The sequence below is a fragment of the Thamnophis elegans genome, chromosome 5, assembly GCF_009769535.1.
Source record: "Thamnophis elegans isolate rThaEle1 chromosome 5, rThaEle1.pri, whole genome shotgun sequence".
NCBI lineage: Eukaryota > Metazoa > Chordata > Lepidosauria > Squamata > Colubridae > Thamnophis > Thamnophis elegans.
Window position 1 is genome coordinate 66272176 of NC_045545.1, and position 24950 is coordinate 66297125.

Below are 24950 nucleotides of genomic sequence, written 5' to 3' on the forward strand. Positions count from 1 at the left end.
GTATGGCAGCATCTTTCGAGATTAACATTATTATTTAAGGAATAAGTATTTCTAAAATAAAGCATTTTATGACTTGCATTAAAAAAAATCTCTGGTGTAACCAGACTTTCAGAATTTGGCTATCACAGCCTAACATGAGGAACATTTAACAGTCTTGGCGACCTGCTGCTATAAATTCCTGATTGATCTACCTTTTAACAACAAGCTCAAACTGCAATTCTTTGAATGATATTTCTCGAGACATGTTTTAAAATAGAATTCTTTATTCCATTTAATACATTTATGTTGTGTTAGTAAGTCAGTATTAATCTGGGCAGCATGAACATTAATTTGTGTGAAATAATTAAATGTCCAGAAACATTTGCTGGCTAGGGGAGTTGCCTTTTTGCCACAAAACAGTTCCATTCCTTCAGCAATTTCCCTTTTTTAAACAGCCACATTTAAATGTGATTTGCCACCTATTGCTCCTCAACGCAATTTATATTTAATCCAAGGCTACTGTAGTTTCTCATCATACACAAAGAAAATCTACAGCAGTAGTTGTGGAAGAGGAACACGGGCACTCGGGTTTCCCTGTAAGGAACCAAAAGGCCAATAATACACCCTGAGCCAAAACCTCCAACCCAACTCTTTGGAATTGACTACACTGAAAAGCCAGAAATAAATACACAGCATGATAGGTAAATCATCCTCAGAGTAGCTAAGTATTTTTTTTTTTAGTGACAGCAGTGTCACTGAAAGCCAAATTGATTAGTAAAAAGAAGTATGGACATTCAAAGGCAAGACATATGTATGTATTAGGTACTTAGAATTCATTTTTGTAGACTATGACCCTACTGTGCTGATGTTTCAATTCTAATCAAAAGGCATTTGAATCCTGAAAGTTTACTACAATTACAGAGTCACTACAATGACCTAGGATTGAGGGTGAGGATGTTGTAGAAGCTGACTCTCTCAAAACTTGTCCAACTAAAATTCTTGAATGACATTCTCCAGAGGCATCAGATGTATAATGGAATAGAGGGCCACTGGAGAAACCAGTTTAAACATACCCTTAAGAGATTCCTTTAAAGCAAGATACATGATTTACTCCAAAGTTTCCATTTTATTTCTGACAAGCCATAAAGGATAAAACAATAAAGATAACCTTAATAAAGTGCTGTTTTGTTCAGGTAATAGATTGACAATTAGACAATTACGGAGCAGTCGGGCTTTCTTGACACGGCTCTTATCATTAAAACAAATGGACACCGTCTTTGTCCCCAGTAAATACCTTAATAATTTTGTATGCAAATCAACCACAAGAGATCTGTTATTTCTATTACTTTTGCCCAAAAATAAGGTGCTATAGCGCATGCACAGCAAATGTGAATGGGGAAACAGATAGCTTACTTTCAAGTATTGTAGGTTTCATGGATATTTCTTGCTATTGCATTTCTAATTACATTTCTAATGGCCAAGTCCAATAAAAAGGATAAATTTTTAACAGAATACAACCAAGAGGCTTTTCAGGGATCTATTCTGTTTAAGGTAAAATGCTATAAAATTGTAAATGTATATGAAAGAATAGTTGAAAAGTTTAAGGACAAAAAAGGCTGTTCTAATGCTTCATAAATTCCATTAAGTGCTTGAGCACAATGTCGTAATGAAGCTTTTATTAAAAAAAAGTTTCTGAAATCAAACACCAGCTGTCTTCCAACTAACTTGTTTAAACACTGGCAGTTACAACAGCAAGTTTCATATTTACTGAATAATTCACCCCATATGAAATACAAGTATCAGTAGTAGACTAGACAACTTCCAGTTACTATTACACATTAGGAACAATATATATTATATATATTGTTCTGGTGTGTGGGCACATACACATCAGAACGGATGGTGCTAATTCTGTCATTTTAGCTGATGCCTCTGTTTCCAGAATGCAAATTAGTACACCTTTCTGTTCAACAGTAGATTTTATATTCAGCAAAAGCAATACAGTACTGTGGAAGAAAACTCCATTTGCACTGTTTATTAACAAAATGGCCAGACTGCAGAATTTAGAAAAAAATGTATAAATTTTTAATTTATTTGCTCTCATTCCCTTTTTTGTCAATTAGATTTACAGATACAATGAAATGGAACAATAAAAAGAAAAGAAAAAGGAGATGAAAAGGAGACTTGAAAGCACTGATTAAATATTTCAAAAATATTTGGATATAAACCTATATATTAGACTAATATTTAATCTTTTTAGGATTGGTTAAATTCACATTTCTTAGATCAGGGAGAAATGTTTGTATTCTTTAATTTACAATCTGATTCATACTGATAGCTGTTGTTATTTTATGAAACACTAATTTTAATAATCTGAAAACTATACATAGATTTATATCAATATCATTTGGAAATTTATTTGGTTAGTTTTACAAAGCTTGTAAGTAAACTCTTTCAATTTCCTTTGTGTTCTTTTTATTCTTCCTTGTTTTTCCACTGATTGTATCTGTAAACCTAATGAACAAGCAAGCAAACAAATAAAGCCAGGGAAAAAAGCCAACTACTTCCATCACTGTAATATATACCTGTTCTAGACAGCACTGTAAAAGTCAATTGAAGACAAATCCACAGACCAGAGAGATACTTCTGAATGCAATAATACAGTGAACCAAAGAGGAGAATGGGACAGTTTAGTAGGAAACATTTCTAAAATCATTTGCAGAGAAAAAGGACACGCCATTATTTTTATGTATTTAAAAGTGAATTGCACACATGATCCTCTTGAAATGCAAAACAAAGGAAAAAAATGTGAAAAATTAGGAGCCAAGTTTTTATGGTGACTTAAGAGTGGCTGGTGTACGTTAGGTGTGCTCATAAAACCAGCTTAGGAAATTACCTCTCCTTTTAACTTCTAATTTGGGTTACCAGAAGGAAAATCACAGCTAACCCTTGCATATTGGAAAGATTCCACCTACCAAGCTCAAAGGCTTCTAGTCATAATGAGCCTGGAAAAGTGGACTTTTTTTTTTGTAGACAATTCCAAATAGTATGCAGATTTCCCTGAATATGTGATGCGTTTCAAGTTTGTGAAATCCTGCTCTTTAAAGAGGGCGGTGGGGCAAGGGAAGAAAATACATTAAGATAGTAATATTCCATAGTTCCGAGTTTGTGCACACAGCATATCCCTGAAAATCCAACGTCTGCAAGATTCCCTCTGAGGTATTGTCCACTGGAAGTGAGAACTGGTGGTGTTACTCTTCAGTGAAGTCTCTGTCAATCTCCATGTACGGCTCATCAATGTAGCTAACTATGGCACAAGGTGATGTTTGATCCGTACTAAGCAGAACAGACACAGTCTCTTTCCAATAGGAAAAACTAATACATGAACTCTGTAAAGGGAAAAGAAAGAAAAGTAAGCACAAACAAAACAAATGTCTCTGGAATGTGGCTTGCCAGTAGTACCAGTGGGGTTCTATATGCTCTTGAAAAGGATCTGGAAGCTTCAGTTAGTTCAAAATATGGCAGCCCGCCTAGTTTTATGCAAGTCTAGATTCGCACTTCTGACATCTCTCTTGCAGGAACTGCATGGGTTGTGGGTTTGCTTCTGGATTCCATTCAAGGTGCTGGTTATTATCTTTAAACCCCTACTTGGCTTGGGGTCAAGATTATTTGAAGTGCTATATTTTGCCAGTTACATCAGAGTATAGTGGGGAAGCAGGATATTTTATCCACCAGGATATAGTTGGGAAGCAGGATATTTTACAAGTCACTCTCAGTTAATGAGGTCTACCCAGTGGGGCCAAGAAAAGGGCCTTTTCTGTGATAGCTCTCTCTGTGTAGAACATGATCTCTGAAGAGATAAGACTGACCTCCATCTTGATATTCTTACGAAAGGCCTGAAAACATTAATTTGCCAATGGGCCTGGGAACCCATCAAATGGTTTGTTTTTCTGTTGCCAGGAGTGTGCAGGTATCTCAAATATTGTATTTGGTGCTTTTTTCCTGTAAGCTGTCTGGAGTCATTATGAGTGAATTGGGCAGTCCTCTAAATTTCCTAAATAAATACATACTTTAACATACCATCAACATCTCATTGCTAGTATTTGAATATACCACTAAATATTTTGAATTGATATTCTAACACATACGCAATTGCTCCCACCCCTCCCACAACAGTAATGAAAAATGCTCTGTAGAAATGTTTAGCCCCTTTTTGAAGGGAAGTGTTGAAGGGTTCTTTTGAGGTGCAACAGATGTAGGAACTGTTAAAACATAACCCACCAAATTGATCTTGGGCCTCCAAAAGTCCATTAAAATTGCATCAAAAATTTAGCAATTTGCCACCAAATGTTGGAGACTCAATCTTGTTAGGTTGGGGTGTTACAGGAAGTCATCAACAATTCATCAACCTACTCTTAACCTGATCTCCAAGAAAACTAGATGCTATAGAGAATTTGGTCCAGTATAAACAAAATAGACTAAAATTAGTTGAGAAAATACATGAGAACAAAAGAAAAATGAAGCAAAAGTGAATTGAAACCCTGAAAGCTTGCTAGGTTATCCTATGTATTCAGGTGACTAAATAAGAAATTATTTGCCTTATTTTAGCTGATTTTGACTAATACCATATTTTAGTTTATGTAACATTCTGGGCCAAGAAAAGCTAATTTTGGTAGTACATAAATTAAATATCCAAAGTTAAATAAATCTGCTCATTTTACAGAACATACATGATATATTAAATAATCAGGAAAGCTTAATTTCTGGCCAATTGAAATTCTATATTCTTTTTTGGAGTCATCCATTTCAGGTACTAAATTTTATATTCCTGTAAAGCTAGTTTCCTTTATCACAGAAAGAAATAGGCTTTTAGCTTTGACATTCTGGATGCAGTATTGGTTTGAAATGGAAGCACAAAAAGTCCATCCTTGTATGAATATCACACACAAATGTATCTGTCTGGTTGCACTGGAATATTTAGTCCAAGAGTTCAATTACCCGAATTCTCAATACAATCACTTTAACTAGTCTAGGAAGCATGGATTATTGAATATTTTGGAATTGTTGATATTATACCATAACGCAATCTGAAATGTGGTTGTCATTAATAACCATCTTTGTGGAAGATTGCTATGTGCTTATGCCGATCACATAAAGGACCTTGTTCTTGAAGGCCAAAAAGGGTCCCTTTCAAAGAACACATAGATTGTACAGACATTTTCTAATGAGGCAGCATTTTCCCACAGCTAAAACAGTAAAACTATTTGTATTAAAAACATATAATTCAGCAATTCTGGTTTGAAAAAGTCCGCAGTATTCACTTGGATATAGTACCAGAATGTCCCTATACCTGTTCAGGCTTACAAGCAAGAAACACTACAAAAACAATGAGTGTTTTCCATTGTTGAAATCTCAAACAAGAATCTTAATTTATTTTCACTTCACTGTCAGTGAAATACAACCCACCATGCTAGGCATTACCATAATATTACATTCTTCATGATTGAACATCTGTTTTATTCCATCAAAAGCTTTCTCCTCTCCTCTGATTCACAATTTTGAAACACAAGTATCTGCATGGAACTTAGCTTGCAGGCTTACATTTTCTAAACAGGTGCTGTCCTTGTCCTTATTGAGGTAATGCTGCTGCCAGAAACGAAGAAGACTATGAAAATTGTTCAGTATGAATCCAGGATATTTCTTCGTATATTCCATCTCTTGAAGGGTACGCAGATAGAATGGAAGCTTGTCTTTTCTTCGGGCTAACATTAAGATAACTAGACTTGTGTTCAGACAACTTACATTTTCCTAAAGTTGAAAAAAAGAATCAAGATGAGATAACATATTATTAGTTATTCTACAGAATACAATCAACAAGATATAAAATATCATTTTATCAATCTTGACATATGATTTCTGAAATCCAATTGCCATATATTACCTGGGTCAGTGTTTGTACATGAATAATATTAATGAGTCGGAAAAGAAAGGACATCCTCATGGACATCTGTGACATGTATGATAATAGGCGGCACTCAGACAAGACTTCTGCAACTACAAAAAAGGAAGTGTGTTAGATTTAAAATGATGAGTCCTGAATGAGTTGTAATTCCGAAAAGAAGGGGGGGGGAGCACTGTTAATATGACTTCTATTCATAACTGGTTGGAAAGATTGGTTGTAATAGAAGTGCTTTTCAGAATGATAATTTTGGTCTCTTCAAAGAAAACGTGGCATTAGCCCATGCGGCATCAATGATGGGAACTGATGGTATTTAGACAAGGGGAATTTGTTTCTATACAAACCTTGATCGTACAATGGCCAGTAAAATTGTTGGTTATATTGGAATATTTGCTTCAAGGAAGCTATTGTTGTTCATCAGCATTTCAACAGATTAAACTACATTTATGAATAAACTGTGTTAATGATATCAAAGTATTTCTAGCAATGCCTAAAAGTTGTACAGGTAAGCTGCAAAAGGACATATTTGCACAGATTTTTAATGTTGTTCCTTGGCCTCAAAAAATTATTTTACCTTTAATATCTGACTGGCTCTCAAATCGATCCAGAGACAAAGTAATACAACGAACCAACATGTTGGAATCAACCAGTGAACTGTTGATTTGATTCAAAAATATCTGAAACTAAAATATTGGAATCATTAGGCTCTATTGTGAATACTATGTATAAATAAATAAACAAATGTAATACTAAAATGGTATAAAAGGGATTCAAGGATTTTAGTTTTACCTTTTCATCTGAATTGATGTATTTATTAAACCTCTTGAAAGCATCTATGTTGAATTTCATCAGTTCCCCCAGAAGATCAAAATAACTTTGAAGCACATCTCGTGATTTGCATTCACTATCAACAATGCAGTACAGAATATGCTGGCAAGATTAAACGGACTGTTACTATAGGTTCAAGCTATTATATTTTGTATTACAATAACAACAGCAACAGCACTTAAACTCAAATACTGCTTCACAGTGCTTTACAGCCCTCTCTAAGCAATTTACAGAGTCAGCATATTTTCCCCAACAATCTAAGTCCTCATTTTATCAACCTCAGAAGGATGGAAGGCTGAGTCAACCTTGAGCCAGTGAGAATTGAATTGCTGAATTGCTGGCAGTTGATAGCTATCAACTAGTCAGCTAGTCAGCAAAATTAGTTTGCAATACTGCATTCTAACCACTGTGCTACCATGGCTCTTAGAATACAATTAATAATATAGTAACATGACATTAAAATCAAACATTAACTTGGCAACAAGATTTTTTTTGTTACATACTACAAAAATATGTTTCATTACTTGATAAATTATTAAAATTAATAATGTACACTTGTACTTCCAAAGATATAAAACCAGAATAAATTACAAACATTCATACAGATTCATAACAGTTTTCTGGTAAAATTTAAAAATTAATTTCTTGAATACTGTACCTCTAAAAGCCCCCTTTTTAGCAAGAACATCTGATCTGCATAGGAAGTAGCACCTCGTAAGAAACTTTCAACTGCTCTTGCTTGCCAAAATCTGGTGAAAAGAAGAAAATTAAGCACATGTTCCTTCTTCCTCCATTAAACACATAACCAGCACAAAACAAAAATAACTTTTTTATCCATGCTTAGACAGAATGTGTTAATTCTTCTTTGGAGGGAAACAGGAAGAGGAAAAAGACCAATAAAAATACTTAATTTTTCAATCTTGGGCCGTTATGTGGAGAATAAATTTGCTCATTATGTAACTGGAAGTTTGCCAGAGCAAAAAAGCACACTCAGAATGAAAATGATATTTGTGCATCTCCTTACTAAGGGAAATCATTAGGAAAAAAAATCTCATAGCTACTGTATCTCTGACTTCATGCATGGATCTCTATCACAAGAACATGTTATTTTGGATCTAAGGCTTTGATAGCCAACATCTCTGGAGACTAAGCAACTTTTAATGCCATGGCAGGGATGAAGCATTGCAGGGTAAAACAATGAGTTTACTGCCATGTTCTCAATTTAACTTTTTAATAGAGGATAATGAAATACATTCTCTGTAAGCCCCAAAGATCAGATTCTCTTATGACAAAGTGCTGTTTTATGTAGCAAGAGCAGAACTCACCTGAATGATGATTCTGCTGGTTCTTTCTTCATTACTTGAAGAAGTCTGGTTAGCAAGCCTCTTTTCCCATCGCAAATTAAATTTCTAAAGTGTAGGAAGATGTGAGAGTGAGTAAACCAGTGGGCTGCCATGTGAAGCCATAAAGTTGCTATTCAGCATACTTGTCTGTACTGTACAGTACATTGCCCATTTTTATACAGAAAGTCAAGGTCCCCATGTCAGATTTCACCATGTCAGATTTCATAGCTTTCGCATTTGGACTGTATAGAAATTTCCAGCAATATAATACAATCTACATCTTTTCTATCTGAATTTTAAAAATTGATGTATTTAAAAAAATCAAGTTCTCTCTGCAATCAGAGTGACACAGATTTATATTTAATCTGCAGTGAGTACAAGACTGACCACTGAGTATTCATGGGAAAGACAAGGTAAAATGGACCTATTATACAAAGATAACTTCAGGAAACAAATTATGTAGAAAAATCTACAGTTTTGTACCTGTCTGTGTTGACAACAGCCTCGACCTCAGGGATGTTGGCTTTTAGGGAGATTGCGCTCAATTCATTAAGTTCTTGGCTGTTTAAAAGTAGATACTTGTTCCTAATATGAACATTAGAACAGATGAATGAACACCTCCATTATGATATGCATTATTTATTTGCTATTTCCAAAATTGACATTGGCTGCAATAATGCCAAAACATGGTCAGTTTATAAAAGCAACATTAGGGGGTAAACACTGGCAAATATATTAAGCAACCGCATAGCCCATTCACAGTTCGGGACATTGAAGGTTCAGGGAATAGAATTAGTAATCTCATTCTATGTATATGTATGAAAAAACTGACAAGAACACACATAATCTGCTGACATTCCATGTTTCCATATATATACCTTACTCATACCTTCTTCCTGCCTAAGTATCCTCTAATAAATTCTACATATTATCACTTTAGGTTTCATCTTCTTTTATTGCTACCAAAACACTTCCAATAGGATTTCCATGCTCCAGCTCCTGAATTTCTATGCAAGGTTTTTTGTGCATCCCTCCTTGCCTGTAGGGTCCTCTCTTTTAAATAGCGATAGCACTTAGACTTATATACCGCTTCATAGTGCTTTTACAGTCCTAAGCAGTTTACAGTCAGCATATTGCTCCCAACTATCTGGGTCCTCATTTTACCCACCTCAGAAGGATGCAAGGCTGAGTCAACCTTGAGCTTGGTGAGATTCAATCTGCCAAACTGCTGGCAGCCAGTAGCCTGCAGTACTGCATTCTAACCATTGCACCACCGTAGTGGTTAGAACGGTATCTTCTGCTTTCTATATGCTAATTATCTTACCAAGTTTCAATCACTTGCTTTCCTGATTTACAATCTCTAGTTCTTCCTATTTTGTGCTTATATACTTCATGTGTTGTGGGACAAACATCTTACATTTTGAATAACACCACATATTGGACTCTTAATAGTTTCCCAGAATCTCAGCAATGAATACTGCAATGCTGAAGCTCCTTAAGTCTCTTCTGAGAAGGGCACCGGATTGCAAATGCAGTAGATATATTTTGTCTGCCTAAGCAGAAAAACAATTGTCTCCCTTAAATTGGGTTCTTATGCAAACCAAAGTACTTTCTTCATGTCCTCTCCCACCAAACTTCTTTCCCAAATTCTTTGTAAGTTTTAAATATGTAACACATATAAATATTGATCAAAGGCAATTACTATATACTATATAGCTTCTGACTACATTAGAAGTTAAAATGTTCACTGTTAAGCTATACGTACAGAGAACTTGCAACAAGGATGACGAACATATACTCACTCATGATGATCACTAAAACTCTGAAGTAGTCTCAAAAATTGAATTTTCAAGGTAATATCCTGCAGAAGGAAGGTTAATTAATTTTATAAATAAAATTAATGAACTGCAATCATCAGCATCAGCAATTTAGCCACTGTCCAACACTGACAAAATTAAATACAATATGAATAAGGTAGGGAAAACCAAGTTAAATAAAGAACAAGTGAAACCGGAAACAGGAGAAACCAGCTAAAAATACAGAAAAAATATAAATATATTCTACAAATGAATTCATCAAGAGGTTCCAGCTGCCCTAGCCCAGGGTCCAGAACAGGCCTGTCAAACTGGTGGCCTGCGGGGCCAGATGTGTCACACACAGACCATGCCCACCACAGCTCCGCAACGGCAAAAAATAGTCATAATACAACATGTGACACGACTGAGTTTGACCTAGTGGCCAAGAAGAACAGCCAAGTCTTTAAAGCCTTCTGTCATTGTGGGGAAGCCACCTGGTTCTCAGGGCGAACCTTATTCCAGAGAGCAGCAGACCAAAAAGATGCACTTCCTAAAAGACGGTTTAATCAAAAGGAGTGTGCCAACTCTATTGGCTTTAATCAGCTGGGCAGACGTCACGGAAGAAGGCAGGCCTGCAGATAACTATATATGGCTCTCTACGAAATAACCTACACTTTCAGTTGCACCTGGAAACAAACTGGTGGCCAGTGCAATTTGTAGAGCAGGACTGACACCTACCATACCACAACATGGTGTTATCTTTCTGGTTGTTTTTATAATCCAGGATGGACCTGGTCTAACAAACAGGTAATGAAAGGTATGGTTCAGAAAACCCTGTCTAATTTCTTAAGAGTCGCCAAATAGCAATAGCAATAGCAGTAGACTTATATACCGCTTCATAGGCCTTTCAGGCCTCTCTAAGCGGTTTACAGAGAGTCAGCATATTGCCCCCAACAATCTGGGTCCTCATTTTACCCACCTCGGAAGGATGGAAGGCTGAGTCAACCCTGAGCCGGTGAGATTTGAACCGCTGACCTGCTGATCTAGCAGTAGCCTGCAGTGCTGCATTTAACCACTGCGCCACCTCATACCACAAGACTGAGCTTTGGACATCTTGGCCACACATACCATACCTGCCTAGTAAGAGACCAACTTGGAGAGGAGCTGAGAGACTGCATTCATTATTACTTTACTATTAGTAATAAAAAATACAATTTACTAATAAAAATTATGTGACCTGCCTTACATCTAGGGCAGTCATACGTTAATGTTATTTATGGCAAATATCTCACCAGGTAAAACTAATACTCACCGGGCTACAGTCACAGTTCTGATTATGCCCAGGCAGAACAAGGGCTGATGCTGAATGTTTCCGCCATATTAATTTATCAAATAAATTATTAAGGCCGGGGATCAGTCTAAATTCAGCAATCATTTTATGAACCTAAAGAAGAAGAGCATTCGGTTAATTCACCTTATTTATCACTTCAAATATTGGAAGGAAATAATATTTATCTCCCAACCTTGTTAGCATGGGGTGCTGAATGTGCTAAGGGCCCTGTTTCCTAGCTTTATTGGTCAAGTATCTCGACTTTATATTGTATATTTATTTTGGATATTTTTTATTGTTTTAAAATGTTTTTTGGGTGTGTGTAGTAATATATATTTGAATTAGAAGTCACCAGAACCATGATTTAAAATGGGAGGCTATAGAAATTGAATGAATGAACAATAAATAAATACCTTTCAGACATTACTGATTAGAAACAAATTAGTTATAAGTCCTTAAAGTGCATCTGGTATCATCTTAGTAAAAGGAAGGTGTAATACTAAGGTATATTTTTGGCGATTTCCTATTAAAATAAGATACTGGTACCTGATTTAGGAGATATAAACTATTATCTAAACTTTTTTTCTCAATGAATACATTCTTAACACCAAAGGCAAATTCTAAGTCTTTACCCAAAAGCCCTTTGTCAGTAGTTATGTAAGTTATGTAAGACACCTGAACTGACAGTGACTCAGAGCATTTCTATTTTATCCCAGAGAATAAAATGTGCAGGTTTAAAAATAATTACTTAAAAAAAGATCAACAGTGTCCTGAGAACTAAACTAACTTTAGTTTTTAAAAGGTTGTAAGATTTTAAGGAACAGATTTAGAGATAATATCTAAAAAAATAGTAATAGCATTACCTGATTTCTTTGTCTTCCCATTAAAAGCACACAGAGCACATATAAAACCTCCAACTTATACATAATTTCATGCATAATTTTCATAGACTGAGGAAGCTGATTCCTTGTTGAGGTGTTGGCAAATCCACTCTCATCTGAAGATTCTAAAAGCAGAAGAATGGTCAATGTAGAAGCCTTCATAAGACATTGCATCACCCTGCGTGAACTTCCTTTTATGAAGTCCCCTGGATCCCATCCTCATTAACTGTCCAACTGCAATCATGTATACGTATTTGGGTCTCTTTCTCTGGAGTGTGATTTAAGTTCTTCCTTACTGGTGATAGTTCTGCTCTCTCCCATCTGCAGTGCTTGAGGCAGACTCTTATTCTAAGGGGTGGCTGTGTGCTTTACTAGTTATGATTGGTAGGCTAGCACTGGGGAGATCCAGGTTCAAGGCCACCCTTGGATATGGAAACCCACTGAATGAGTTTGAGCAACTTAGTCCCTCTCAGCCTAGTTTTTCAGCCTGTTATTTCTGCACCAGCTCAGGAAGCTCAAACTGCCCAAGGAGCTGCTGATTCAGTTCTACAGCTGATTCAGCTCTACTGAGTCTGTCATCTACACCTCTGTAACTGTCTGGTTTGGCTCTGCGACCAAACAAAACAAACACAGACTTTAACAGATAATTAGAACTACATAAAAAACAATTACTACCAATCTGCCTTCCACTGAGGACCTGTATACTGCACGAGTCAAAAAGAGGCCTGTGAAAATATCTACAGACCCCTTATGTACATCTTGGACATAAATTGTTTCAACTTCTACCCTCAAAACGATGCTATAGGGCACTGCACACCAAGACAACCAGACACAAGGACAGTTTTTCCCTGAATGCCATACTCTGCTAAACAACTAATTCCCACAACACTGTCAAATTATTTACTAAGACTGTATTACTATTACTCTTCTCTTCCTTCCTAGCATCCATCTCTTACCAAATGTGGCAAGAAAAGTTGTAAAACGGGGCAAGACTCACTCAACAAATTTCTTACTTAGCAATATAAATGTTGGGCTCGATTATGGTCATAAATCGAGGACTAGCCGTACTTACTGAGTAGCTTTGGGTGTAAAGGAGGAAAGAACACAATGACAATGAAGGCACAGAAATCTTGCCCAGACTTAATTGAAGTGTCTGAATAGGAAAAAGCTATTAAAAACTATTCCATCTCAGTATAAGATTAGAAGACTGCCAGTTAAGATGTTTAAATGTGGTGGCCTAGAGCTACTAATTTTGGGGTAGACCCTTCAAAAGAACTGCATGTTGAGAAATGGCGGTTTTAGTGTGAGCTGAATACCTGTGCTGCTTTGCTCTGTTTCTTCATCTGCCACACGCATTAATGCATCAAGAACTAGTGCATTGTCTAGCCAGGTGTACCACTCCTCCAGCTCTTGAAGAAAACTGGAAGTTCCCGTTGTTTCTGATACTTTTCGGGTTGCTAGTTTACACAGTCGTTCAATGAAACCTGGTATATTGAGAAGGGTAGCTAGGGCAAAGAGAACCATATTAAATATTAAATTGCTGAAAAACTTATGAACTATTTTAGATAACTTATATTAATGTTCCCATCTTAAATAAAAGAACATTAAAGAATTTGAGTAGTCAGGACATTTATTTTAGCAAGCAAGCAAAAAAGTGAAAACTTTAGGTTGAATTTAAATGAGAAGTTATGCTGTTAAATTTCCCTCGGGAGATAATTTTCATCCCCCTTCCCCTCAAATGCTCCTGATATAAACACCCCCCCTCCCCTATTTGTGGACACCTAGCACCTGATAACATACTAATGAAATTTGGTAGAAAAAGAGTGTACTCATCCTCATAATTTTCTATTTAGAAATAATGTTAGATTGATAACAGGAGGCACCTAATTGACAAAATATTTCACATCCATTTGTGGCCCTCCCCAAAATAGCACCAGCAAAATTTGATGATTCTGCCACTGAATTTCTACAATACTATTTTGAGCCAGGGGAATGAAAGTCTAGAATTAAGACAGAAATGGAAATAGCTGCTTTCCAGAAGCTTCTCCCTCCCACTCCCATTCTTAAAAATAAAAAGCAGTCCCACCCTTTAACTGACTAACACATGACCTCCTACAATTCTCCAAAAGTTCAGTTGCTTGAGTTGTGCCTGCTGACTCCTTACAGATTACTTATCTGTACAATATGCATACTTGCAAATTTGAAAAAAAAGCACACCATTCTTTCCAGTTTTTCTATTTTTCTGAGTGTCCTTGTTTGGAATATTTAACAATGAAAGGAAACATTTTACCTTGATTTATTTCTGCTCGAGAAGGACCCAAATTTTTTTTCTGTTGAGCATTTTTAGCAAGTAGTGTATGTTTATCATCACTGCCAGTGTCAAGCTCTGAAATTGTAACAGCAAGGATCCTGCAGAAGTTTGCTAGCTGTTGTTGGTCAAAACTGGAGACCAAATTGGCGAGATTTGGGATATCCTCTAACTGTATCATTTCCTAAAAGGAGGAAATTCACATGTTAATTGCTAACGTTTCTTACATTCTGTTATTTAACCATTCTGAATAATTTAACATCTAAACAAATTGCTTTCACTACATGGAATCTATTTTAGACTTAGGTGAAGCGTATTAAAAACAGTACAAAACTTCTTTAAAAGATATCAGGTGTGCATAGTTCAAATCATGCTATTAATATCTTTGAAAATTTGGCACTGTCCATTCCCTTTCACCACATCTGTCATAGCATGAGTAGAGTCTCTATGTGTTACCAAGCAAAAGAGATGCCCGTGGCAACTCAGTGATTGCAGGGAAGACTCTCATCCTGTGTGGATGTGGCATAGTTCATAGTCTTGTTTCCTCTCCTATTTAATGTCTCCATGAATGTCTGCTGGGAGAAGTCAGATAGTAATTTAGAATGAGGCATCCTCGATATACTGATGATACCTACCCTGGTGGTGCAGTGATTAAAGTGCAGGGTTGCAGGCAAACTCTGCTCACAACCTGGAGTTTGATCCTGATGGGGCTCAAGGTTGACTCAGCCTTCCATCCTTCCAAGGTCAGTAAAATAAGGACCCAGATTGTTGGGGGCAATATGCAAAATAATGCTTTACATTGTAAACTGCCTAGAGAGTGCTCTAAAGCGTTATGGGGCGGTATATAAGCCTAAATGTGATTCCTATCACTATTCAATTGTCAGCCCAGGCCCAGCTGGAGGTGCTGCAGAAACCTTGTCTTAGTATCCAGAGGCTCTTACAGAGTCCGGAAGAGAGAAAACAGGGTAGGTGTTCCCCGAGACAGCCACTTTTGGCCATCACAGACCACCATCACAATGGTGTTTCTCAAGGAAATAGCATAGCCCCCGAGGAAGCAAATCTGTGATTTGGAGACCCTCCTGAAATGACAGTTACTAATGGAAAGAAAACTAAAGGCTATAGCCAAGAGGTCCTTTGACCAGCTTCACCTAGCATGCCAACTGCAACTCCACCTGGAGTGTGAGGACTCATACAGGTGGTCCTTGAGTTATGAAAGCAATTGGGACTGCCATCATCAAGCGATGTGGTTGTAAAGTGCAATGTCACATGACCGCATCATTTAACCATGGTGATCCAGGCAGTCCTGGTTGTCATTGTAACCCCAAGACATGTGAGTTCTTAAGCAGAAAGCAGAGGGAGTCCCAGGTAAGGAGCACCAAGGTGCTGCAGGGAAGTGCAAGAGGTCTCCAGTGAGTTGGGGTGGTGCTGGAATGTGGCATGACCTCAGGGAAGCTGAGAAAAGAGGGCACAGGTGTATCTTTATGTGCAAGAGCAGGAAGGCCCAGCAAAAGAGGGCATTGGTAGGTGCAACTAAGCGATGGGTGGGTGCGCTGCAGGCAACGAACAAATGCTGGGAGAGATGACACTTAACCAAGTGACTTGCGATCTTCCCTGCTGGTTTACTCATTGATTTTGTTTAGGCAAAGCTGACAGACAAGTAATCACATGACTAGGGGATGTTGCAAACAGTTGTAAGTGCAAGTAGGTTGCCAAGCATCCAAATTTTGTTCACGTGACTGTGCGGTCCTTAAATGGATGGAACTCTGAGGGTTGGTTATAAGTCCCGTTCTCAGTGCTGTTGTAACTTCGAAGAGATGCTGAATGAATGGTCATAACTCAAGGGTCACCTGTATCCCTAGCATAATTTGCTTGGACTATTGCCAAGGATTCTATATGATGTTGCCTTTGAAGGCCATCAGAAAACTGCTTAAATTTTGCATGTGGTTGCCAAGGATGATATTCTCGGTTAACTAATTATTAGTATATGGGTGAAGGATACAAAAACTTTCCAAAATTAATGATCCCAAGCCTATAGAAATCACTGATTGCTTCCAAGGATTATTGACAAACCTTTTTAACTCCAAGAATGTCTTCAATAAGAGTGGCTGTTTGCAGGAATGTCTTTTTATTTGTCATCAGAGTAAACAAGAACAGCACAAAATCATTTCTTTCTGCCAATCTTTTAGTGACTCCTTCAGTCTACAAAAATAAGAAAGCATTTATCCCAATTATTTATTGGCAACCTCTCTGAATAAAATATCCACAATGGTATTCCTCATGATACCATTCTTACAAGCATATTAAGGAGGAAAATAAATCCATAGTAAAACAAATAATGGATGTATGTTTCTGGATTCTAATCAAACTGTTCTGGATGACTGAATGAATGGAATAAGGAAATCACTGATAGATTTATGCTCTATATTTAATTGTTTAATCTCTTCAGCACTAGGTTGAAACTGATAAATTGCTTTTCAGAAGAATTAATGTTATAAAACTAAATATGTGTCTCATATCCATTTTGGAGGATTCCCTAAATCTCTGAGGCCTGTATTATTTTATGTGCGTATATTTTAGTAGAATGACAATATTATATATAGCCCAATATTTTTGCCGATAATGCTGATTATGTTTATATTAGGAATAGTTATTAATTGATATTGTTATTATTTTATCTACTATCCCATATTTCTGTATGTGGGGCATTTAAGGCAGCAACATAAACATAAAACAAATACCTAAAAGACTAACTTCAACTGCAAATATCTGATTGAAGAAGAAAATCTTGATTCCTTTCCTAAAAGTACACTGCTTAGAGAAGGCTGTAAGCACTGTGAAGTGGTATATAAGTCTTAAGTGCTATTGCTATTGATGGAGTAGGTTCCATAGCTTGGGAACACAGTAGGAAAGTATCAAAAGCAATCCCCCCAAAATCATGGTAATGCATTTTCTAAGTGTATTTGGTAGAAAATAACTTTCAATCTGGAACAAAAAATATACAAAATACCAACGAATTCCATATTACTAAACTCTTAAATAGTCCTACGGTTAATCATATACCAACAAATCCGCTTTAAAAGATGACAGAGATAAAATGCAGCTGCCAATGTGTTTATGTCTACTGTATTATGTAAAATCCTATGCTTTATTTTTTTAAATTAAGCAAATGTTTTAGGTATAACAAAACAAAAAAAAATAGTACACAGAATATGACTTACACATATGCAGGAATTGTACAATATGCTTAAACAGTCCTTGATAAGCTCATCACTTACTGCAAAACATAATATTCTTATTAGTATTTTTTTGAAATACAGTATCTTGAGATCACTCATTCTGTCTATATTTCAATATATGCTACATAATACCTTAAATACCAAAAATACTAATGAAAAGAGGTATTTCAGTTGTTAAAATTCAATAAACCTAGGGTTAATGGTATACGTTGGGAGGATTATAAGTAAATGGCTAACAAGCCACCATCAGTCGCCCATTTCAATGGTAATTCCAGGATTATTATTTTGGTGCCTACTTTGATGCATTTTAGATACCAGAATCCTCTTTAAAAAAAAAAGCAACAGCTACAATGTGTTATCTGTGCTTATCCCTTCATAATGATGCTCTACACATATATTTATAATTTTTTTAAAAAATATATTAGTTTATTAATTCCTAATGGGTAGAATAGAAGTAATTTGTCTAAAAGTAAAAACAAATTTAATGAAAGCTCAATGTAGACAGACAACAATTAGAGGTACTAATTTAAATTCACATAGCAAATATAAGGCACGTTTTAAATTATTTGGGTAAATGTTTCCACAGTGACTAAACTATAATTTATCTTGCAATCTTTTGGAAATAATGACAAATACCAAATTACTGGTATTAAAATACTGATTTCATTTAATGTTTTAATATATGACTAAAATATTTAAGATTTTTTAGCTTAAAAGCTGTAAATTTTGAAATTCAGAAAATGTACAGTATTGGCAAACTACTAACAAAACTGCACTTGTGACTGACATTGAATAAAATGAATTTATGACAGAGACATGACTTTTACTTACTCTTTTGTTTCTTCTTCTGTGTAATAAATGTTGGCCTCATAAGAATTTCTACCAGAAGCTGTGAATTAGATAATTACTTTATTTACTTTACCAAAATAATATAACAATTATTTGAATAGCAAATTCAAATGATTTTAAACGATCTCTTTTTTGTTGCATGCACAAAACTTTAATTCTATGTGGTAGGCACCTGGTTGATCCTCTCCAAATAAGAAAGGCCAGGCTAAACTTGGTTAATATTTGGATAGGATGCCATGAGCAGATCCCGGGGTTATAACTAGTGCAGGAACTGAAAACATCTCCAATCAATGTCAAACCAGTATTTTTGCCAACGACTAGTAAACTAGTTATATGTCTGTAAAATCATCAGGTTGATTTGAACAAGACTTTACCTTGCTTTACAAAACATCCAATGCCCAAACTTTACAATAATCTCTTCATAAAATTTATCATATTTCAATAGGATATTCGTCTAATGTTGGGGCTCATACTTAATATGCAAGCTTTTGGCTTTGTGCTTTCTCTTCTAATACAGAAGTTACAAGATGATAGAAGCTGTTGTGAAGTAATTAATGTTTCCTATTATGCCTGGGTCAGGTCCAGTAAGTTTAAGGTTCATTAAACTAGAAAAACAAATCAACTTCAAGGTCTAGTTAATAATCTTTATTCATTTCAGTAAACTGTATTGTAATTTTGTGTGGGGTAAAAAAAGAGCATTTTGACAACCACTTGACATTATAATCAGAGAAATGTAGATAGTTTACACTGCTCTACCCTTTCCTCTGTCAGAACAGGTAAATAAACTAGTAATCTTCTTTTCATATCCCAATTTGGAATTATAATTATTGGTTTCCAAACCAGCTAGCGCAGGGAAACTAATTTTAAATCATGTGACACTGGTTAGCTGTGGCTTCTTAATGTGATCTATTAGGATCACATGTACATGTAACAAGAAGTACTGCCCTATTTTAAATACTTTAAAACTACATGTAATACAAAATAATTGCTGAATATAATATACATCCTAAACATGTTGTGCTAGTTAGCTAGGAAAAAAATCTCATTGCCCCCAAATTAAGCATTACATGGAATTTGCTTTTATTATATTATCAGTTTTTAGGGTAAGACTACATAAGAGCCTGGACTAGTGAAAAGATTTTTTTGCTTGTTATATCAAAGCTATTGAGAAAAATATAGGTACTTCCGTATTTATAAAACACATTCCGGCATTTTTCAAGAATTATCCTCTCTTCCCTATCAACTTTAAATTCAGCTTTACTTCTTTAGTTCAAACCAATTAAAACATCATTGTAAATTTATATTTAATGAGATAAATATGCTGTTTCCTTAGCCATGACCTTGTACTAAATTTATGAATGATCTTTAATTGAGTCTGTCTAAGGCTATTATAATCATAAACACTTTGTCATCTTCTATTAAGATGAAGTTATATTTAAGACTGAACATATGATTATAATAGGTATAATAAAAATGATACATCTCACAGCCAATCAGTTGCATCTTATTGACTAAAGACAAACTGCATGTACTTCCAGATACTCGTCTATGCTGTAACTTTTCTACAATTTCAGTTTCTGAGCTGGGTTGCCCGTTAACTTTACAAGCACTGAAAAAGGTTTCCCCAGAAGCCAACCAAGCCCAGATGGCAAACTACATTAGAAATTTATGAACTCCTGTTTGAACAGATGTTATTGGCTTGAATTAGAGGCAATGAGATTGGGTGATACCAGATGGCTGGCCACATGGATAAGATGTAAAAAGACATTTTAAGACACATTCAAGAACTCCAGTTACTTGAATGACTACATCAGAGATACTTTGCTAAAAGTACTATGCCACTTTTAATTACATTTGTTAGGACAGGACAAAGTACCTGGAGAATAATCTTCAAATTGCATTAGATAGCATAACTTACAAGTATCTTGCGCAATTTTAAATATCTGTGTATATTTCTATTAATGGCTTTCACTCTTCTCAGATTTTAAACTATACAATCTCACTGGCTTTTAAACATATGTTCTTCTTTCCAAGAGAGATTTCATAAGGCCAAAATAGTTCCTTATAGTTCAAAAGATGACAGAGCATAGTGAAATTACAAAACATTCATCTTTATTATCCTATGGCCTTCTACTCTTATTTGATGTTATATAAAGGACACAGTGTCTCAGTGCTTAAGGCACTGAGCTTGTGGATCAGAAAGGTCAGCAGTTCCGCGGTTCGAATCCCTAGTGCCACATAATAGAGTGAGCTCCCATTACTTGTCCCAGCTTCGACCAACCTACCAGTTCGAAAGCACGTAAAAATGCAATTAGAAAAATAGGGACCACTTTGGTGGGAAGGTAACAGTGTTCCGTGCGCCTTTGGCATTTAGTCATGCTAGCCACATGACCATGGAGATGTCTTCGGACAGCGCTGGCTCTTCGGCTTTGAAATGGAGATGAGCACCATCCCCTAGAGTCAGGAATGACTAGCACATATATGTAAGGGGAATCTTTACCTTTATGCAACTATGTCTCTTTTTAATCTTTCCTCTTCTAAGCTAAAAAATGATAGATTTGGTTCACCAAATTTCTATTTCTCAGGTGATGAATCTTCACTTCCTGCCTTGAATTAATATTTCCTTTCACTACCATGGATTAGAATGTCACAGCATTTGAGAACCTGTTTCTGTACTGAAGGCAAAACTGACTCTGAGTTTCACTTACATCAACACCTCCAAATAGGTCAAATGTATATGTATTTGGAAAAGTAGATTCTTGTGCAGATTTTCTTTCTTCTGTGACAAATGCCATGGCTTCCATAGAAAGGAGGGGAGAGATTTCCTGGCAGAAACAAAAAAAATGTATTGTAGTTATGGCATATTACTATATTAAATTTCAAAAGGCCAATACTTTAAACTGATTGTTTTTAACTGCTCTACAAAATTTGGATGCCATGTCCCAAAATAATGAGTATTCACATGAAAAGTGCAGTTCAATAAAAGCAAATGTAATGGTTTCACATTAAGCAAAGATTCCTCCCCTCCAGTATCTAAGCTAGTAATGAGTGACCAAGAAATAGACCTTGGGGTTATGATAAACAGTCCAATACTGATTTTTTTTTCAAGATTGTTAGAAAAAAAATTAAAAGTCTACAATGGAGCTGAAAAAGGCACAGAAAGTGACAGACAAAATGTTCTAGTATCTTGTTAAACAAGACTGGTGCTTGGAAATTGCTGGAATTGAAATGGTACAACTGTACATAATTATGCTTTGAAGAAAACGGACATGATTTAGTTTCAATAATGTAGAACGAGATTTATTAAATTAAATTCCATATATAGATATACTCTATACATATAAATTGGGCATAATAACAAAATCATTCTAGATATGCTAATAAACAGAAATTTTAAATTGTTTGTATAGCAGTGATAGCCTGGACTAATCAGCATCACCTCTATTATAGCAATAGTTTGAAACATTTTCACCATGAAGAAAGGCTAAATAGCAATGGGGAATGCTTAGTTCATGAAAAACAACTAAATAAAATAACATGTAGTAGGAACAGAGCAGTATGAGTTGGAACATTATACTGACATCATGCATACAGAATATGCGACAAATTAAACATTACAAATTACACAGTAACTTTTGATGTTTGATCCACATATTCTAAATATATGGATATTATTCAAGATTGTGATTTTGTAGTACAATGACTTACACAATGTTACTAATACTGTTGATCATTGGCTTGTGATTAAGAACAGTTTTAACACAGTGATGTTTGATTGAAAATGATCAATAAACTTACCTTTAAGATGCTCTGGCATTGAGAAAAATCACTATTAGCATGGCTAGTCTCATAGAGCTTTTGTAAGAGCAAAGGAATTCCATTCCATTTTGCTTGTTTGTCTCTTTCTTTTAACAAAGCTCCTGTGATCTGCAAGACAGAGTTTCAGTTTACAACAATTTTATCATTAAAGAATACTTATTATAATGCTTCCAGACTATGTATACATTGATCACTTTTCCAGTTTTCCACTGCACCAGAAATTAATGCCAATTTCTCACCTCATTAGAATTTGGGGTGCCACACATATATTTAAGTTTCTATTTGTGTTATCAGAAACATGGGAGTTTACAAATGAGTTCTAAATTTGAAAGACAAACTATCGCACTGAAGATGATTGCCACATACAGCGTTCTTTCAGTTCTTTGGCATTTGGATCAATGATATTTGTTTCACATATCATCAATTTATCACAATTCCAAATATCATTGATTTTTTTTCTTTTTCTTGGAAATCAATTCAAATTTATGATTATAAAAAAACATTTTCTCTTATAACCACTCTACATTGAACAGACAATGGGAATATTAGCTATAGCAGGGGTGTCAAAATGGTGGCCCACAAGCTGGATGCATCACGCACAGGCCATGCCCGCCCCAGCTCTGCAAAGGCAAACCACATCACGATGTCATGTGACATCACATGATGTGATCGAGTTTAACACCCTTGAGCTATAGAATTAGAATTTTCATTAATGATAATTTGAAGAATTGTTTTGCTTTTTCACATTTTAAAATCAAGAAATGTAGACAACTACTGAAAACATTTTAAATAGCAAAATCATTATGTCAATAGCAGAGGATTCTTATACTATTTATTGGGTCCTATTTATGTATCTATCAATCATCAGTAATTTCCCTCTCGCCACACTTTTTTCATTAATTATAGAAGACAATATTACAATTTAGTGTTTAGGGAAGAGTAGGGAGTTGGCAAAGAAAGTAAGAGAAAGAAATCCTTCCCTTAATTTTTGCTGAGTTAAATTACGAAGTTATCATTTCTTGTCCTATCATGCTGTGACCATTTCAGCCATTTTTGAAATGTTGGTTTATCGCATTAGTTACTAAGTCCCTATAAAATCCATTCTTTGTTTGTTAAAAAAAAACCAAGTAAAGAAAAAGTAAGTGAAGAAAAAAAAACTAAGTAAAGAAAAATAAAGTAAACTAACTAAGACTAGATAAATATAACAGACAAGGTAAGAGAAAGTACTGGAAAGTATTTTTGTAGTTCACTATAATAAAACAGCAAATTTCTTATTTGCAAGATGTATAGTGCATTTAACATTCTCACAGAATACCCTTCAAACAGAACTCTTCCATCCACCTGCTACTTATAGTGTAAATATGCATGTACCATTTCCCCCCTTAGGGTAGGGTTAATATTTAGACTTTAAAGTCAACCATTATTTCAGAAGCCTTTTTGAACTTCAGGATTGTTTCAATCATATCAGTCTCATATTTGAAAGCTTATATTTGCTATTCTAAATGATATTGTTGATATCAATGTGTCTCAGCAGTTTCTGATCACAAGCACAGTATACTTTTCTATTTACCCAGATAAGGAATAATTGCAGGGATTTTTCTTCACAAAGAACACTCAGCCCCATTCATCTGTGGCAGTGAAACAAGAATAACATTTTCTTCCTCTTCTAAATGGCATGAGCCATTTACTGCTATTTAACGCAAGGATTCATTTTCTGAAGTTTTATTATTACAGTTTTATAAAAATGAATAAATGGAGAATTCAGTCTCACACAAACAGAAAATAAATGCCCATTTAACATTATCAACTTTTTTGAGGCATATTCTGGAAGAACCCATATTTTTGCCTGTCTTTGAACTCCCTTTTTTTACATGTTCTTTCTTTTTAATTTGCTGCACTAATGGTAGAATCTCTTTCTTGTATTTGCAAAACATCTTGGACACAATACTTATCGACAAAACACAATTAAAAAATATAGTAAATAAATGTTTCTTTACGAACCTTCCTCCCCTCCCCTGAAAAGCAGCAAGAACTTTTGATTACAGTATCTCAAAACCATGGTCCTTGCTGATACAAAATGTATCTATGCAATACTTTGTAACACTATGCAATCCTTCACTTTAAAAACTATTGTAACTCCCCAACAATGGAGCTTTATCCCTGGGCTGGCATCATAAAGCCCACTGGCTTTTGCAAACTGTACTTGATTTTCTTGGGGCAAAGAAAATTCCACAATATTCAGTGCACACAAGTTTTTTTTTAAAGGCACTTCATCCATCAGGTGAACAGGAAGGAAATGCCAAGAGCATATATGAAAAAGGTAATATGAGGTTGGCAGGGGGTATATTTGGGTAGGGGAAGGTATTTATTTATTTGTTTATTGTGCTTATATTCTGCTGCAATTAATACCAACTTTGAGTGCCTTTAGTATCTATTTTTTGTAAATAAGGTTAAAATATACAATAATAATTATACAACTATAATGCAATATAGGTTACGTTTGATTTACGACCATAATTGAGCCCAGAATTATGGATGTAAGTTATGCCAGTCATTAAGTGGATCATCATTTGACCAAGCCCAATTTTACCTCCTTTTTGGTGGCAGTCATTAAGGAAATCA

The 24950-nt window shown here is 35.4% G+C and overlaps 1 protein-coding gene across 1 annotated transcript in view; it reads right to left on the bottom strand.

Annotated features, from left to right (window-relative positions):
* Positions 1–849: 849 nt before the first annotated feature.
* The window catches only part of TRPC4AP (transient receptor potential cation channel subfamily C member 4 associated protein), a 36345-nt gene continuing 12244 nt past the window's right edge, over positions 850–24950 (bottom strand). Inside the window, exons 2-19 of the mRNA XM_032217994.1 lie at positions 22308–22436; positions 21218–21334; positions 18492–18549; positions 17643–17698; positions 16495–16623; positions 14407–14608; positions 13433–13621; positions 12099–12241; positions 11218–11349; positions 9912–9970; positions 8593–8694; positions 8092–8175; positions 7425–7515; positions 6728–6868; positions 6513–6621; positions 5921–6033; positions 5581–5787; positions 850–3368 (exon numbers count right to left, since the gene is read on the bottom strand). Coding sequence (XP_032073885.1) covers positions 3231–3368; positions 5581–5787; positions 5921–6033; positions 6513–6621; positions 6728–6868; positions 7425–7515; positions 8092–8175; positions 8593–8694; positions 9912–9970; positions 11218–11349; positions 12099–12241; positions 13433–13621; positions 14407–14608; positions 16495–16623; positions 17643–17698; positions 18492–18549; positions 21218–21334; positions 22308–22436 — 2199 coding nt within the window. The 3' untranslated portion in view covers positions 850–3230. The remainder of the gene's footprint in view (positions 3369–5580; positions 5788–5920; positions 6034–6512; positions 6622–6727; positions 6869–7424; positions 7516–8091; positions 8176–8592; positions 8695–9911; positions 9971–11217; positions 11350–12098; positions 12242–13432; positions 13622–14406; positions 14609–16494; positions 16624–17642; positions 17699–18491; positions 18550–21217; positions 21335–22307; positions 22437–24950) is intronic.